This window comes from Perca flavescens, chromosome 4 (assembly GCF_004354835.1).
Source record: "Perca flavescens isolate YP-PL-M2 chromosome 4, PFLA_1.0, whole genome shotgun sequence".
NCBI lineage: Eukaryota > Metazoa > Chordata > Actinopteri > Perciformes > Percidae > Perca > Perca flavescens.
In genome coordinates, this window is record NC_041334.1 from 3,807,070 (window position 1) to 3,826,552 (window position 19,483).

The 19,483-nt window shown below is 40.6% G+C and overlaps 1 protein-coding gene across 1 annotated transcript in view; it reads right to left on the reverse strand.

The window, feature by feature from the left end:
- Positions 1-5,548: 5,548 nt before the first annotated feature.
- Positions 5,549-19,483, reverse strand: part of LOC114554975 (uncharacterized) — a 79,656-nt gene continuing 65,721 nt past the window's right edge. Inside the window, exons 14-16 of the mRNA XM_028577089.1 lie at positions 8,305-8,628; positions 7,306-7,644; positions 5,549-6,035 (exon numbers count right to left, since the gene is read on the reverse strand). Coding sequence (XP_028432890.1) covers positions 5,995-6,035; positions 7,306-7,644; positions 8,305-8,628 — 704 coding nt within the window. The 3' untranslated portion in view covers positions 5,549-5,994. The remainder of the gene's footprint in view (positions 6,036-7,305; positions 7,645-8,304; positions 8,629-19,483) is intronic.

Genomic DNA, 19,483 nt, shown 5'->3' on the forward strand with positions numbered 1-19,483 from the left:
CCTAAAAACATGTCTTGCGAGTAGAGCTCATCTAGTGATCCAAAAAAAGGGAGACTCCATCAGCAAAGGTATGAGTACAGAAAAACAGCAGAACATTTAAGGGTTTCGTTTATGCCTTACCTGGAGTCTCTGAATCACTCTCATGGTTCACAACTGTTTTAGTGTTGTACTGAATTTTTTTAGTTAATAGAAGTTGTTTAGAAATAAATGGTAGTTTCCCCCTTAGAATTGTACTTACATTCTGGAGGAATTGGGAGGGTTTTGGTTGGGGCTGGCTCTGTTCCTTTTTTCTTTTTTTTTTGGGAAATTTCATCTGCAAAGTTAAGAAAAATTAGCTTGTTACCATCAAGAACAGTAGATCTGATAAAGTGGGTCTTCAAGGGTGATTTTGAGGTGGTTAGGTCAGAGCGGTCACGGTTCTAGAGGGAAGGGGCAGCAATGGATACTTACCGTCGGAGGACTCGCTATTGTAGCGAATTTCTGCCTCACTTTCTATGTTTGAGGTGAAAGTGGCCTCTTTTGCCTTCTCAGCCGCCCTGCTGTATGAATCTTAAAGGACAAAATGTGGGAAATCTTTCATGCAGTTTAGTAGCCTAATATGTTAAGTACAATATGTTTTGCCTCCATATAACCAGGTTTGCAATTCTTCAGCCTTAACACATGACTGATGTCTGCCATTAGTTGTTTTTATGTATTTTTTAATATATTTGTTTTACCTGTCCTAAGCCATATTTTTTTAAGAGGGAATTTCCTCCACCTCTCTTTGTCCTGCAGGACAGCCTTCATAACCTTTTTTGTGACCTCCTTGTGGGTCCAGTACGAAAATATTCCCTGAAAAGTAAAACATAAGTAAACATGTATTGCAGAAAACACAATTTTATCCAGGCATTAACATTAAAAGTACCTTTTTTCCCTCTCAACCCAGGTGCTGGGAACAGCAGCCATTGCACCATCCAGGAATTCTACAACCGTATATTTTTTATCAGTCATTTCTACAAAGGAAAGGAAGGAAAGGTAAGCATGATAAAGTAGAGTGTTATATTGCGTTGTTGAGCATGATGGCCCGTTCAATTGAAAGCCCACTCACCATGTCAAGGTACAGGCAGACATAAACTATACATTACACAAGGACATAGAAATGTCAGGGTTATTGACTGTTTCAGGTTAAATTCAGCATTAGGTTGGGTTAGATTGAACAAAACGATGTGAAAGAACATTACCGACAATGACACTGTCCTGTACACTGTCGTTTGACTCCATGACTGTCCTGTATACTGTCCTGTGACTCCATGACTGTCCTGTACACTGTCGTTTGACTCCATGACTGTCCTGTATACTGTCCTGTGACTCCATGACTGTCCTGTACACTGTCGTTTGACTCCATGACTGTCCTGTATACTGCCATGTGACTCCATGACTGTCCTGTACACTGTCGTTTGACTCCATGACTGTCCTGTACACTGTCGTTTGACTCCATGACTGTCCTGTACACTGTCGTTTGACTCCATGATTGTCCTGTATACTGCCATGTGACTCCATGACTGTCCTGTACACTGTCGTTTGACTCCATGACTGTCCTGTAAAATGTTTTATTCTTGGTCATATTTATAACTGATGTTCTTCTCATGCATATGCAGCTGCACAATCAGTAAGCAGAGGCAGGGTCCATCACAGGGGAAGCTGAGCCAGGGAGCCAAGCTGAGAAAGTAAGGACACACACACACACACAAATCTCTATTTTATGGGACTACATTGTAGTTTTTGAGTATAGTGGGGTGTGGTAACCAGTTCATGAGATGGAAATCTTTGTTCAATAACGGTACATGGATAAAGGACATTGGTGAAATGTTAAATGTGTGTATGATCTGTTTTCTTCACAGGCCCTTCAGCACCACCTTCCCTGTGTACACTGCAAATTGGCGTAGCTCTGTGGCTTTCCATCTGTCGATATCCTCCAGCTTTCGAGGTTTTCTGGCAAAGCAACTGGGCATTGACTTCCTCAATGACAACAACCTCTCGCTTACCTCATTTATTTGACCAGCTGACATGCGTATCCTCTGTGGTCCCTTTATCCAGACTTGTAGGAGTTTCTTCATGACTCATAAGCAGACTGGTCATTATATACATACACTTCTCTGATCACACTTGTCACAGCCATGATAACCTGTGTATTGTTTGATGCACTTCAATAACTTCTCTGGGGTAAAGCTGCAGCTGTTTTGTGAGTGTGTCCTTGAAATCAAAATGTATGTATTGCTGTAAGGCTGTCAGACGGTTCCAGTGGCATCAGGCCAGCACAGAACATGCAGGTGAATGGTTCCAGTAATCCTACTGCTCCCAATAAGTGACAAAATAACACCAACATGTTCCTATTTACATGTTGTGATTTGTATAGTCACAGCGTGTACAAAGAACAAGGTCACGACACGCAGCCATCTTCTAACCGTAAACAAACCGGGAACTATATTCTCAGGCGGAAGAATATAGTACTTGGGCGGAGTGATTTGCTTTGCAGCAAGCCTGTTTGAGAATATAGTTCTCAGTTTGATAAGGTTAGAAGATGGCTGTGTCTCATGTTACGTTGTTTTTTGTACACGCTGTGACTCTACAAATCACAACATGTAAATAGGAACATGTTGGTGTTATTTTGTCACAATTGGGAGCAGTAGGATTACTGGAACCATTCACCTGCATGTTCTGTGCTAGGCTAAGCTACCGGTGGAGCCATTAGACAGCTTTACAGCACGCACGGAGATACAGAAATAAAATTAAACTAATACATTTAAAAAATCCTTTTGTAAACCTAAGTGTCAGTGTCTCTATTCTTGTTTTCATAGTAGAATGAAGCACACAGAGAAGCAGTCACCATCAGCTAGTCTGTATTACAGCTTTTTTCTTTCCTCCCCACAATTGATTTAGCTTCTTCAGAGTATAAATTGATCCCATGTAGCTATACACCATGCCTAGATGGTTAAAACATGTTATTTTTGTTACATGACCATTTACATCTGTGTACTTTTGGGTCAGATATCAAGAAGTGAAAACACTCTTAAAGATTATACTTGTTACTGCAAATCGCACCTAACACATGTTAGGTGCGATTGCAGTAACGATATCCGTCTTCCTGTGTGCAGAATTGCGGAAATGTGTTTATAGCTTTAATTGACAACGAAACAAGTGCATATCAGGCAGACTGCATGCCGCAGCGCATTGAGCGCTCAGAACGCAACGATGGAAGATGTTAAAAAGAAGTTGGCCTCAGGAGATTTTAAAACCACTGAAAATGAAGGAAAGTCTACTGTGTGGAAGTATTTCCACATAGTTGTCTAGGCATATGTTAATTTTATTTCAATTATATGATTGGGCCTCTTGTATGCGCCTGTGTTAACGTCGCGCTTGTTGCCCCCCAGCGCTCACTGTGCTGATACGCTCATCTGTTGACATTTCCGAGTGCCTTACAGTTATTTCCACACAAAAAAATGTAGCCTACATGTGTCATTAGTATGAGAAAAAAATGAGATTTTAACGGTATCGGGCCGGGTCGGGCTCGGACATAAATGTCTTGATGCCTGTCGGGCTCGAGCCGGGTTCGGTCACGGTTCTGTCGGACGCGGGCCGGTATCGGACAGAAAAATTCGGCCCGATCCCACCCCTATAAGGGACCCTTTATTTTATAACCTTAAGAGAACCTTTAGGGAACGTTCAGAGAAGGTTAGCTGAAGATAAAAAAAATAACCTTAAGAGAACCTTTAGGGAACGTTCCCTAAAGGTTCTTTAAAAGTTCTACAAAACTAACCTTTACAGAACCTTTAGGGAACGTTCAGAGAAGGTTAGCTGAAGGTAAAAAAAAATAACCTTAATAGAACCTTTAGGGAATGTTCGCTAAAGGTTCTTTAAAAGTTCAACAAAAACAACTTTAAGAGAACGTTCCCTAAAGGTTCCCTGAAGGTTGCAAAATATTTTACCTTCAGAGAACCTTTAGGGAACGTTCCCTAAAGGGTATGTATTTGCTGGGCAGCTTCCCTGGCCGAAATAGACCAAAATAATAACATTAAAAGAAATACATATAAACCGTGATAAGATCTGGTGAATAAATGTTGATTAAAACAGCGATTATTGGGCTAAAAATACCAATAATATCAAAGCTGTATCCAGCTTCTCTGCTGCAGCCGAGTGGCAGAAAGTTTCGTGATGTGATTACGTAAGATGCTTCTCATTGAAATACATTAGTATAAAAAACGTGACCCCAACACGTAAATCTTCACAATTACGTAATGGTATCACATTCTAATAGATTTAATTTCGTAATGCCATCACGAACTGATGTGAGACTGGGTTGGTTTATCCCACACCAATTCTCTCTTTTGCAGCAGCAGCCGCTGTCTTGCTTTTTTAACGAAATACATGTTCGAACCATAGACTGTTAATATCTATGGTTCTAACTCGCTGTTTGTGCGCATGAGTATTTCCACCGACCCGTTTGTTTGTGGTTGTTACCATGGTGAATCGTAGAATCATGGCTCCATTCATACTGCCTGAGTGAACATACTCCGAGTTGATTGAACCAACTCAAATCAGCTGTTCTGGAACCGAAAACTCTGAGTTCCCCATCTCGGGGTAAATCAACTCAGAGATCAGGGTTAGACTCAGAGTTTGTTAAACCTCCTACCTGGAACGGACCCCACCACTTCCTGTCTGTGATTTATTGATAGGGTCTCGAAATACAAATAATGTGATACATTAATATATTTGTGTGTAGAATCTTAATTGAGGACTGCTATATGACTGCTAAATTGGGATAATGCCTTGCCTTAAGTATTTAAAAAAATATATATATTATGTATGTACTATGTACTTTATTTTATTTGTATTGATTGATGTATGTACCTTAATGTATTGTCAATAGAGCCTTGCCACTTTGATTAGGTTTGTTTTTGAGAAATGCAAAATCAATATTCCTACGGGAAGTTGTAATGTTATGAATTGTTCTAAAAAAAAACACTTCCTTGTTTCTCACTCACATGTAGCTGAATTAACCAATCAGACGCTAGCAGAACTTAGACTGAGGTTATAATGTGAGGAAAACCGCAGAGATGGATTCATAACTGCTGAAATAAACATGTAGATATGTCAATAATATAATAACTGTGTAAACATAAATATACAAATAGTTAACTGTGTAAACATTTTAATACATTGTTAGTAAAAAAAACATTCTCTGCGCCATTTCAATATCAAGTACAAACAATTTGATTGGAGATTATTGTAGTTCAGTATGAAGGTCTTGGTTCAGCCAGGACTGCACTTTATTTTTAGTAACTTAGTAGCATGTATATGAATATCTAAATGGAAGTTTATTAAAAAGATGTAAACAGTGCAGTGTGTCCAAAGTGTCTTGTGTTTCAGGTGAGGGCTGGTGAAGCAAATCACTTTTTATGCAAGTTTCAACTAAAAAAACCGCAAAGAATAATGTCAATATTGACGTTTTATTTAAGATTTTGAATAGTATAATTTGAATACATTTAAATTTAAATGATAAAAGGCACTTTATTATCGATTAACAACATAGATAGTGCAAGAACACAAGTACAGAGAGGCTTTTTTCTTCGGTGTTTCTGCTTTTAAAAGATAGTGATAGAGACAGACAGGAAAGACAGGAGATGACCTGCAGCAAAGGTCCCTGTGGTGGACTCAAACCATAGTCACCGTGGTGAGGACTCTACCCGATGACCCCCCAGGGCACTTTATTCACTTTCTCACTGAGTTAGATAAGAAGATCAATACCACATCTCAGCCTTTACTATTCTTCTAAATACACAAGCAAGAAACGGTTGTCTGGAACAGGAATACTGTACAAGTCTTACAAACAGTTACACAATCAAGTAGAACTGCAAGACTAAATCAATGAGCCTATTAATTGTGATACAACACAAGTATAAAATAACTGAAAACTAAATAAATGTTTCCAGCAACACAGACATTACCAATGCCTTTCTACACTAATGTATCAAGTTCATCTGACTCTGGAGTTGAACCTGCAGGAAAAAAAGACAAAACAATATTAGAGAAATTAAATTAAAATTTCTTGATCTTTTTCAGGCTGCACAATCACAGTTTTACTGCTAACACATCATTTATTTTTGGTGACTGATCTACACAGATCTGCCCCAAGATTTATTCTTTTCTGTTTGGAAATAAAGTTCATGTTAATGCACAAACATGAACCAGAATAGCAGGTGCACTTAGAGATGCCTACTGCTTTGTGTGTGTGACTGCGTGATTAGAATAGAGTCCTACATCAAATATATTCAATCATTTTAAGACTAGAATAAAATGATCTTGAGTACATTATAACATCCTGTCGTATGAATTGAAGCAGTCCCATCTTTTCACTCTCAGCTTCACACATATGGCTGTAAAACTAGAGGCCAGAGTTCAAACACACATTAAAAACTATGTATAAATGTGGCCAATTAGCTCAGTTGGTAGAGAAGGCGCACATGTAGAGGTTTAATCATCGATGCAGAAGGTCCAGGGTTTGAATCTGACCTGTGACAGTTTTCCTCCTTGTCTTCCCCCCCTTTCATATCTCAGCTTTCCCATCAAATAAAGGCAGAAATGCCCAAAAAATCTTGAAAAAAAAAAAAAAACTATGGATAAAAGTTTACATTTTGGCTTGTTATTTTTGAAAACAAAAACAAAACATCAGGCAGCGTGCACACTCAGATTTAATCTACTACAGACTGCTGATATGTCATTAAGAAATGTGACGCAACCCTGCAGCTTCCTGCTACGTCCATCCATGCTCTGCTGGGCCACGCTACATCCTGTAACACCCTGCAGCGCCCTGATATGACATGAACTACGACGACTACCATCTGAAGTCACTGTTCCATTATTAATATGACTATTATCGCCACTGTTCATCACACCTTCAACCGGCACCTTCAGACACCCCCTACCAAGAGCCTGGGTCTGTCCCAGGTTTCTTCCTAAAAGGGAGTTTTTCCTCGCCGCTGTCGCACTGCTTGCTCTTGGGGGAATTACTGGAATTATTGGGGCTTTGTAAATTATAGAGTGATCTAGACCTACTCTATCTGTAAAGTGTCTCGAGATAACTCGTGTTATGATTTGATACTATAAATAAAATTGAATTGAAGTGAAATTGAGTTGAAACTGACACCATCGAAGAGTTCAAAGTTTTCATCATGTTTGTTGAGATGCAGCAGCTAGATAACAAGGTGGAGACCAGGCTCCAGTCCTTAAATGAGAGGACATCTTTAACTGGTTACTCAAAGTACTCACCAACAACAAGAAGCTCAATGTAGAACATTTGAGGTTTCTCAAGATGGCGATAAATAATACATCTGTATTTTCCACTGTCAGCCCTCCTTGTATTTCTGATGGTTATGGAGGCGTTGCCTTGTTTCAGTTCATCTGGAAAATGTGAGACTCGACCTTTGAACTGCTCACTCTGACCTGGACACTCGTCACTGTAAAGATCACCTTTATCATACAGGAACACCTCCTGATCATCATAAGGTTTCTTCCAGTTAAACTGTGTTGCCCGAATGTCCTTGTTGGGCGAGAGGGAAAAGGGTAAAGTAACATCACTGCCTTCTCTCACTGTGATGAGTTTTGGCTCTGAAAGACATCAACATATATTAATCAGTATGTTTACATGCAGATTCATCAGTTAGTAATTATTAAGGCAGAAAAAAATTGTAGCAGAATTATTTCACAAAGGCAGTTTTACAAGCAATTTAGTTTGTAGTTTAACTTCTCCTACATAATTATATCTGCATATTTTGAACATAACCAACATATTTGAAATATGTTTAAGTTTGTACTGCATTCATATAATTTACATACCCTTCATTATATATATTCAACAATTTTAAGAATAGAATAAAATGATCTTGAGTACATTATAACATCCTGTCGTATGAATTGAAGCAGTCCCATCTTTTCACTCTCAGCCTCTATGTCTGTAAAACTAGAGGCCAGAGTTCAAACAAACATTTAAAACTATGCATAAAAGTAAAGTTAACTTTTTGTTGGTTACTTTTGAAAACAAAACCAAAATGCAGATGCATCTCTCAGTAACATCAGGCAGTGTGCACACTCAGATTTAATCTACTACAGACTGCTGATATTTCATTAAGAAATGTGAAACTGACACCATCGATGAGTTCAAAGTTTTCATCATGTTTGTTCAGATGCAGCAGCTAGATAACAAGGTGGAGACCAGGCTCCAGTCCTTAAATGAGAGGACATCTTTAACTGGTTACTCAAAGTACTCACCAACATCAAGCTTAATGTGGAATGTTTGAGGTTTCTGAATTGATGCAAAACTACATCTGTAGACTCCACTGTCAGCCCTCCTTGTATTTCCGATGATTATGGAGGCGTTGCCTTGTTTCAGTTCATCTGGAAAATATGAGACTCGACCTTTGAACTGCTCACTCTGACCTGGACACTTCTCACTGTAAAGATCACCATTATCATACAGGAACACCTCCAGATCATCATAAGGTTTCTGGGAAACGTTCTTCCAGATAAACCGTGTTAACCGATCTGATCTAGCATCTACCCAGATTCTGAGCTCGGGGGTTTCCGGTTTCCTCCCTCACCCAAAAACTTTAAAAAACCTGAGGTCATCTGTGAGGAATATATACTATTTACTACAATAGTATTGGCCTAGTTGAGAGTGACAGATAAAGATTATTAGGAACACCTGTAGATTTCTTGTTAATGCAATTATTTAATCAACCAATCACATGGCAGCTGCTTCAATGCATTTAGGGGTGTGGTCCAGGTCTAGACAATCTCCTGAACTCCAAACTGAATGTCAGAATGGGAAAGAAAGGTGATCTAAGCAACTTTGAGCGTGGGATGGTTGTTGGTGCCAGACGGGCTGGTCTGAGTATTTCACAATCTGCTCAGTTACTGGGATTTTCACTCACAACCATTTCTAGGGTTTACAAAGAATGGTCTGAAAAAGGAAAAACATCCAGTATGCTGCAGTCCTGGGGGCGAAAATGCCTTGTTGATGCTAGAGGTCAGAGGAGAATGGGCCGACTGATTCCAGCTGATAGAAGATCAACTTTGACTGAAATAACCAGAGGTGTCAAAAGTATTCACATTCATTACTTAAGTAGAAGCACTAGCGGCGCCAGGATTTTGATTGTAGGTGGGCATCCAGAAAACTGGATGGACCAGTTAAAATAAGCCAAAAAAAACAGGTTTCCCCTGCATACAGACAACCAGACACTAACGTTAATGTTAGCCTACTTGCCTTGCTGGTGTGAGGGCGTTGCTACGGGAGGACTTGATGGGGAGAGGGCGGCCGAGCACGATGGTAACTCGTCACTTGTAACCGCGTTACTTAAAATGGCGGGAGTTTCCTCCTCCTGCTCCTCAGAGCATTTCTTGCTGAATTTAAATGAAAACAAGCTGCTTTGCTTTGCTTTGCATTTCAAATGTCATTCATTTCATTGGATCACTTGCTTGTCACAATGCAGCCTGCGGGCAGGCTTAAGAGTCCACACGTGGGGTAGAAGCCGCTGATTGGCTGAGAAGCTTTCACTCAAAGCTTTCCTCGGGCTGCTTATTGGATGAACTGCTAGAATTAAAATCACTCACTACTCACTATTGGCCTGGGTCAAAATGGGTGGGCCCGGACCTAAAATGGGTGGGCCCAGGCCCACCCGGGCCCAATGGTAGCGCCACGGGTGAGTAGAAGTATAGATACTAGGGTTTGAAAAGACTTCTGTAGAAGTATCAACTCAAGCTTTTTACTCAAGTAAAAGTATAAAAGTACTTTCAAAACTACTTAAAGTATCAAAGTAAAAATAATGCAAGGGGGAAAAAATGCCATTAAGGACAAAAGCTTAGGCCGCCCCACAGGGGCCTATAGACTAACCCACCTCCACAAAAAAAGGAAGCACCTTGTTCAATTGTATTAGTCTGTTCAAAAATATAAAATAATAAAAAGTTGATCTAAAAAAAAAAAAAAAAAAAAAGGAGCACAAGGTGACATTAAGTAACGGCTTGTGTATTGCTAAGGCGACAGGGTCAAAATTAAATTATTTATTAAAAATGTAATAACAATAACTTATAACAATAACTTATTTCAGGCTGAGTCTGTGTTGTTTTTCAGACAACGGCAGCTACAGTCTGGTGTTAGAATCCTCTCCAGTGAAATACAGACACTTTTACACCGTTTAGCTGCCAGCATTTTAACTGTGTTTACTCCAGCTACTAGCTAACGGTAGGCTAACGTTACCTGCTGTCATAGACTGTATATTATTAATTAATTCATATTTACAGTCTATGCCTGCTGTCGAGTGTACTGTTAACTAGGGCTGGGCGATATGGACCAAAAGTCATATCCCGATATATTTTGGCTGAATATCGATATACGATATATATCCCGATATTTTTTTCCGCAAAGTGAGAGCAAATGTTCAGTCAAAGCCAAAATCAAATATGACATGTCACAAGTAGTTTCATAGAGACAGTTGCAAAATCAAATAAATAATAAACCGGTTTCTTCACCTGGTTCATGATTAAATGCTCAGCTGTTCAAATAACAATAAAATGTAAACCTAAATACTGTATAACAGGAGTACCTTTTTTGAAATCAAAGCTCCATATTTGTGATTCGTTCCAAAGGTCAATTAAGCTTTTGATATTAATATAATCTACTTTGTTCAAAATGTAATGCCTCATGCCTGTAAGCCTAGGTTTATAGTCCCATTCTTCCACTTGATACTGCTTCCACTTAAGTAAACTAAAAGATGAACTATCGACTACAAAACAAAGAAACTAATTAATGTGTTAATACAAAGAATATTTATTATGATCGGTTCACAGATCTGAGTCCAAACGGAAACTTCACCCTTCTGAACTAAGAGTTTCTGCTTCAAGGTGAAGTTTAAAACAGACTGAAATGTCCAGGCTCATTCCTCCACTATTTATTTCTGTATGTATTTATGCGTTACATGTCATTTTAACGGGCACTGAGCTCCAGATCCTGCAGCTGCAGACGGTCTCTGCTGCCCGCTGTAGCTTCTCTCCGTCCGCCTGCCGCCGCAAACTTATTGGAACTTTCCGCCCGATATCGACATACAGGTCGTCCTGGACTACGTGTAAGATCCTACCGATCACCACTCTGTCTTTGGCTGGTCCGATTTGGATCAGCGGGGACCCCGCAGCAGCGAGGCAAAGCTGTGTTTTTCCCGGGAAGAGACGCTGCGGCCGGCCACGGAGCTCTCCGCCTCCGCTGCCGCCGGAGCTCAGATTGCTGGTCGAAGGCGGCATACATAATCATAAAACACATTGTCACCTGTTAAATGTTATTCATTGCTGTTTGTTCTTTTCATTTCCTCTATCAAACATAATTAAGCAGTACAAAAGTCCGGCATCTTTAGCGTTGATCTGAATGCTTCGCACCCCTGTTCCAAGATGGCAGCGGTTTTGACGTATGTTTAGAACCTCAAGGCGACATCTGTGTATATATCTATGGGAGCAAGGATCACATTTGAACTATATCGATATATGCGATATGGTCTAATTCCATATCTCATTTAAAAATATATCGATATATTTTTAATATCGATATATCGCCCAGCCCTACTGTTAACTAGCGTCCAATGCGGCGATGTTTCAGTTCCCTCTAACGTCCGTTTTCAGACCATCAGAGAGAAGCGCAGGCATCTAAGTGGCACCTAAATAAGGCACCGAAATCCGCGTTGCTATTTGGTCCGGTAGATAACGGTCGTTAAAGCACCGGTGCCGTATTAGCACCGGGTCTGTGCAGGTGAGATGGATCGCGTACAAACTAATAGGGTGTCGGAATGGTATATGTTTATTATACTTCTCATCCAACTCCAATCAAATTCACTCTATCCGGATGGTGCGATTTATCTGGATAGGTTTTTTTTTTTTGTTTTTTTTTGAACGATGACAAGCCAAAATGAAAACAAGCCAAACTGAAATAGGAGTAACGAGGCTATTTTTAAAATGTAAGGAGTAGAAAGTACAGATAATTGCGTGAAAATGTAAGGAGTAGAAGTAAAAAGTATGCTGTAAAATAATTACTCCAGTAAAGTATAGAAACCCAAAATTTCTACTTTAGTAAGGTAACTAAGTATTTGTACTTCGTTACTTGACACCTCTGCAAATAACCACAAGTTACAACCGAGGTATGCAGTAAAGCATTTGTGAAACCACAACACAAACAACCTTGAGGCGGATGGGCTACACCAGCACAAGACCCCACTGGGTACCACTCATCTCCACTAAAAATAGGAAAATGAGGCTACAATTTGCACAAGCTCACCAAAATTGGACAGTTGAAGACTGTAAAAATGTTGCCTGGTCTGATGAGTCTCAATTTCTGTTGAGACATTCAGATGGTAGAGTCAGAATTTGCCGTAAACAGAATGAGAACATGGATCCGTCATGCCTTGTTACCACTGGGCTGGTGGTGGTGGGGGTGTAATGGTGTGGGGAATTAGAGTCCGGATCAGGCCGAATTCTTCTGTCCAAGCCTGGCCCGTGTCCGACAGAGCCGTGACCGAACGCGTCCCGAGCCCGACACGCATTAAGAAATTTGTGTCCGAGCCTGACCCGAGCCCGACACAGTTAAAATCAATGCTTAATTTGTAAAGTGGGAGGTCCTGGAGCGCAGAGGGGGGGGCGGATCCAGCGACTCAAAACCGGGGTTGGAAGTAACGGAACAAAAAAATTTAAATTACACTGCCTACGTAGCTTCTCTGACTAAAAACACCTCAACAACGCTGTGTGCACATCAGGGCAATGTTTATTTTTATTTCAGAACATGCACTGCATCGGTGTGAAATGTAAAAAAATAAAATACACTGCAACAATCGTTTTCACAAGCAGCAATTATCCATCGGACTATTAAATTAAAAAACCCACCGTGGTCTCCACATTCTTGATAGGCAGAAATGGTTTTTGCTTGTTTGGGATCCGACTGGCCAGCGTATTTGAACAAGTTAACCAAACTTTGCTGTCTTTTTGAAATTTTTTCCCCTGAGTTAAATGAGGCTAAAACAGCAATCTCAACCAGCACAAGCACTTGTGTCACTAGAAGTGCAGCGCCACGCTGTTGAAGTGTCTCCCCTCCCTCCTTCCCTCTCCCCATGGGCATCAGTTTGGTTTGAAATGTGCTGGGGACAGAGACTCATCAGGAATTACATTTCCAGAAGTGCTGGGTACAATGACGCATTATTTTTTTTTCTCATTTGCGCCGGTCATATTTTGAAAGACACTGTCCTGTAGCTTACTATTGAATAAAAACATGGTTTAATGTACGTAAAAAATGATCAATGATTGTTAAATTTATCTCTAATATTTCTCCTCATAACCACTGAAAACTGTCAAAAAATCTAACCCAAAGTCCAATTAGTCGGCTATGGACGTTATCTGAAAGCGTTTCTACTTCAGTAGAGCCCAGGAAAAAGCTTAACATGGTTTAATGTACCTAAACAACGATCAATCATCATTCTCTCTCATATTGCTCATCGTAACCACTGAAAACTGTAAAAAAACAAAAATCGAACCCAAACTCCAATTATTATGGACGTTATCTGACATCTGACGCGTTTCTGCTTCACATGTTCAGCAGGGCAGCGGAGCAGCTGTGGGTTGACTCCCCACGGTTCTCATGAAAAAGCTCAACGTGGTTTAATATAGGCCTACCTAAACAACGATCAATCATCACCACATTTCTGGTTAGTTTTTTGACAGTTTTCAGTGGTTATGAAGAGCAATATGAGAGAGAAATTTGGTAATCATTGATCATTGTTTAGGTACAAGCTTTTTCCTCGCCATAGGCGCCAATGAAGAAGAAAACGCTTTGTGAGATAACTTATATAATCATTGGATTTCGGTTTTGTTCTTTTGACAGGCTTAAGTGTTAATTACAAGATATGGCCATGAGAAATTTGGGAATCATTGATCGTTGTTTAGGTACATTAAACCACGTTAAGTTTTGTGTGTGTGTGTGTCTGTGCCTGCCCTGTGGGGACAGAAATTGTTGTGGATTTTTTGTCATCTGTCGCTCAAGAATTATATGTTATGGACTTTTTTTTTAACTAAATTGAGCTTGAGGTTTTCAAAAAAAGTGGTGGATACAAAATGACTCATCACGAAATCTGGTAGGTACGCATACCCACCGTCCCCACCGAAATCGACGGCTATGGCTCTCCCCCCTCCGTCTACCCTGAAAATTCACCTCAAAACACATCGAAAATGCAAACACAAGATTTTTGTGGAACTTCAGTGGGAAATAAAGACTAACAAAACGGATAACAACATTGAACACTTTTTCATTTAGGCGATACATTTTTCCTGGTGACACAGGAGGTGCCGGATCCAATAAAAAAGGTTCCGGATCCAACGTCGTTGACGTTGAACATGTTCAGGCTCAAATTAAGCCCTGGTTAAAATCACAATTTTTTTTCCTCATACTAATGACACATGTAGGCTACGTTTTTGTGTGGAAAGCTTTTATTAAGCAACTGTAGGAAGGCATTCAGAAATGTCAACAGATGAGGCCTCAGCGCACACGGCGCAAGAAGCGCACGTTAATAAGCTGTTAAAATGTTCAATGTGTTAACCTTTCCTGATAGCTTCTTTTCCGACTGTGGTCAGAAAACACCACAGTCTCACTCCCTACTCGTCAAATGTATGATGCATGGTCAAGGACCCCTGGCGTTAAGTTTCAACGAAATAGGGGTAACCGTTGCGTTATTTTTCAACGAGGGGGTCCGTCAGACATTCATGTTAATCCCTCACTGTGGGATATCGACGAAAGAAAAAACACGCCCCCCATTAACTTGAAATCTGTGACAGTTTTTTATTGGTATTTTTAAACCAATAACCGTTGTTTTATTCACGAGATATTATCATGGTTTATATGTATTTCTTTTAATATTATTTCGGTCTATTTCGGCCAGGGAAGCTGGGTTGCTTTTTTGTTTATTTATTTTTAAAACTATAATGCTACATCTATCAACATTTATTTAGATGTTATCATGGTATTCATTTCTTTATTTTAATAATATTATTTCGGTCTTATTACCGGCGAAATATTACAGTATATGCTGTAATACAGAACATTACAATATGATCCGAGCAGGACGCATTCAAAGCCGATATCCCCCAATGCAATGCGGCTATTCATTTCAAAGAATCGGGCAGCGATCAGCGGGTCTTTAACGCCAGTATCGCTTCAATATACATATATACAGTCAGTGGTTTAGTCACCAACAACAACACGTTGCTCAGCTTTGTTCCAGTAAGTTATTTACCATAATAATGTTTAAACAAATCCGCGGAATATTCCGGAAGTGATTAAAATAGCCCCACATCATCACATACCCTTCACCATACCTAGAGATTGCCATGGTTTTATCTCGGTTAGCCTAATAGCTGGTTTGAGTTGCATTGAGAGATGATTTTATGGAAGGTACCCCATGCCAATCTCTAGGTATGGTGAAGGGTATGTGATGATGTGGGGCTATTTTAACTCCAAAGGCCAAGGGAACTTTATCAGGATGCATAGTATCCTGGATCCATGAAATAACTGGCCTTTAAAAATGCCTGCCTCTATGGGAATTTAACATAGGGGTGTATTCACTTTTTTTGCCAGCGGTTTAGACATTAATGGCTGTGTGTTGAGTTATTTTGAGGAGACAGCACATTTACACTGTTATACAAGCTGTGCACTTCATACTTCACATTGTAGCAAAGTGTAATTTCTTCAGTGTTGTCTTCAGTGTTGCCATTAAAAGATATAATGAAATATTTACTAAATTTTGTGAGAGGTGTACTCACTTTGTGAGATACAGTATATGACCTTCCTTTCAGCATCAAGGATGATGAGCACGATCGTCGGGCAGCAAAACATCAAAAAAGGCCCAAATGTTTTCCCCAGGTGCCACTGAGTTCAACTGACTCATGGTTAATTCCGGAAACAAGTTCAGACTACAGAAACTTGTAAAGGAACAGCTGAAAAGACAAGTGGGTCAGGTGCAGGGTGACATCATATACTGCGAGGGAGAAACTTAAACCAATTGTGTGCTAATGGGGACTATTTCTTCAGACATCCAGAAGCAGATACAATGCTGCTCTCTGCCTATAAGATGAGAACCAGTAAATACACTGGACCTGTTGTTCTAGACTGCAAGGACACAGATGTGTATGTCCAAGCAGTTTACTGCGATATGCTGAGAGTACAGATGTGAGCTGCGGGCATGTCAGAGTTAGCCTGGCTCTGCCCTTCTACGTACTTCCGCTCAATTTTAATTTTCCTTCAGCACTCCGTCTGGGTTTGCAGTATAGTCTTGGGTTTTCTCTGGCAAAATATTTGCCGGTCCAATCATCGAACAGAGGAAGTAGCTGAGAACGATGGCATTGAGGATGTGCGAGCGAAGCCATTCAGTCCGCTGTGGCAGCAATGCTGCCAAATATCCAGAAGTTAAAGCCAGAGCAAGAACAATCTTTGCTGAGTTTTGTTGGTGGCCATGATGTTGTGGCCCTCCTCCCCACGGGATTCGGGAAAAGTTTGATTTTTCAGCTCGCTCCGTTAGTGGTGAAGGAGTTGCCTACGGCTAATGCTAGCGATGCTAATGCTAAATATAAGCCAATAGTTGTTTTTGGTATACCCTCTTGTTGCACATGTGCATGGCATACGTCACAATCAAACGTTAGCAATTGGTTGGTTATAGCACATCCAGAGTGCCTCTGGGCAGATCCAATAGTTTTAACACTTGTCAATGGAGAATGGCCAGACTCTCTGTACAAATGAAATGTACCAGAGTCTGTTAGGACCACGCTAGGCCAGAGTTTCCAAATAGCACACAGTGAAGAATAAGTGTACAATCCGTCTCCCACCTGATGATGACTCTTTGAATCTTCATATGGAAAGAATTACCTTACATATTGCCAGTCCAATACAACCTGCAAGAGAATCCTTCTCCCATTGGTCACGGCTGGGAACTAGTGAATGGAAAGTGTCAACCAGTGCGTCACACCCTGCCCCCCTTGCCCCAGCAGCTCACGCCTCATGACTGCTCAGATGAGAGTAGCAGTGATGATGAGAGGAGTCAGTGTGGAGATTCAGGGGCCGTCCACACGGAAACGTTTTTTTGTGCAAACGCACATGTTTTGCATCGTTTGGGCCGAAGACGCACCGCCTGAAAACGCACTTTTTTGAAACCAGGTCTCAGGGTGAAAAAATCCGAAAACGGCTCTCGTTTGGCTTCGTATGGATGGTGAATACGGATCCGTATCGATGATGTCATCGCCACACCCCTCTTTTACACCCTCTCCCACAGCCGGTGAGGCACACAACTGCGGTGAAGCTAAGCGAGCATGTGCCATCTCCATGGTCAAACCAGCACACTTCATCCAAATACTGTGTCTCTGCTCCCTGACCCTTCCCTCTGGATTCTACACAAGATATATTGCTAACGTTATGTAGTCAACGTTAAACATCGCTAAAGTAGCTGACCCCTCCAGCAGCGAAGTAACGTTAACGTTAGCTGCTATGGCTATCTGTTTATAAAGTGGAAGTAGACAACTTATCAACTAGCTAGCTAATCTGTCTGCTTTTAAACTCCTTGAACGGATTATAGTACCTTTTACCACGGCTTATTGTAGAAAGGCTACTGCAAGAAAAAAGTATGGATTATTAAAAAGACATCATTCATGGATCATTGATGTTTGTTTGACTGCCGATGTTAGAGCTAGCTAACGTTAGCGCGCTAACGTTAGCTGGCTACTAGCGCGCTGCAATCTTGCAAAATAAAAAGCAATCCAACAGCACATTATACAATATAAACAAAGGCCTTTATAAAATGAGCAGTGGTGAAAGTTATTATAGTCCACAGATGTATTAAGAGAAAATGATAATCTAGAGCTAGTCATGTTATGATGGGAAGTGAAGTGACTATGCTCTTCTTCTCCGTTTTTTGGTGAATTTCTGTAGCAGAAACAGCGCCACCTATAGGCCTGGCATATGAAGTAGCGTGTTGAGTCATTTACAAGTGGATTCGTTTGGACGCAACTATTCTTGAAACGAATCCAGGGAAGACGGGTAAAAAAAAGATCGTTTTGGTACGTGTGGACGTGGCCTCAACAGATTAAGATTTAGGGCCCTATTTTAACGATCTGAAACAAAAGTATCAAAAGTGAAACGCAAGTAGCTTTGTTGGTGGATCTCGGGCACAGTTGCTATTTTACAGGCGGGATAAATGACTCTTGCGCCCGATGCAAATCTAAAATGGGTTGGTCTGAAGTAGCTAGGTGTGGTTTGGCCGTAACGTGCAATAAACCAATCAGAGCGTCATCTCACATTCCCTTTAAGAGCAGGCGTGCTTGTTCCATGGCGGATTGCTATTATGACGGTGGATTTTCCTGGCGCACGCCAGTGGGAGCTGTCCTGGATGCGGCAAAGTAATAAATGTCCATCTTGACCGGGTGGCGATGTTGCTGCGGCTTCTCGGGCGCATCTCCTCAAGTCTGGAAAGGATTGCTGCAGCTTTGGAGTGTGGGCCTCCAAACACACCACCTGCTCCTGTTGTTCCTCTTCTTCCTCCCTCCACTCCATCTCCGTCCACCCGCTCCACCAGGAGCGCATTGCCACTCCCGGACCAGATCCCGCCGGAGTGTCCAATTCCGCCATAGTTCAACATCACGTCTAACACTAACACACTAATCTCACGATACGATACGATACACGATATTCAGCTCACAATACGATATATATCACGATATTCAGCCAACGATACGATTCGATATATTTCGATACACTTACATCATTTTCTGAAAGATTTAAAGGGGACCGAGTGATTTTGGTGACATCTTGTGAGTGTTCCATTTACTTGGATTTAATTAATTGAACTGAAAACATCAATTACATAATATATGTCTCTGACTGGACAGAGAGTCTACAGCAGAGATCATCAACTACATTTTTTTTCAGAATTGTTCTAAGCACTCTGGCAGCCAGACTTTCAAATAAAGAAAATAAAATGAATTTATACCTAATACGCCTATTCTTGTTCGAAATTTTCACTTTCTTACTGAATTAATGCTACTATTTTTTATTTTTATGTATTAGTGTGAGCAAACTCCTAAAAAAACATGGAAACTCCATAATGATAACTGGCTCTTTAACTAGAAAAAGATCTCAGACTAGGAGGCAGTTCACTGAGGAGTGATGGTTAAAGTCTGTGATTATGGAAACATGGTTGTAGTATGCAGCATCCTGATTGGTGGAAAATGCTTGCAGAAAGAAACTGCTGTTGTCAGGTAAACATGTCACTGTCAAAGACGCTGAAGCGAAAAGATGAAGTGGAAAAGCCAAAAGCCCAGCTTTAATGATGAATGGACTGATAAGCAGGCTATGCACTCGTCATATAGGCCTCATTTGCAATGAAACAAT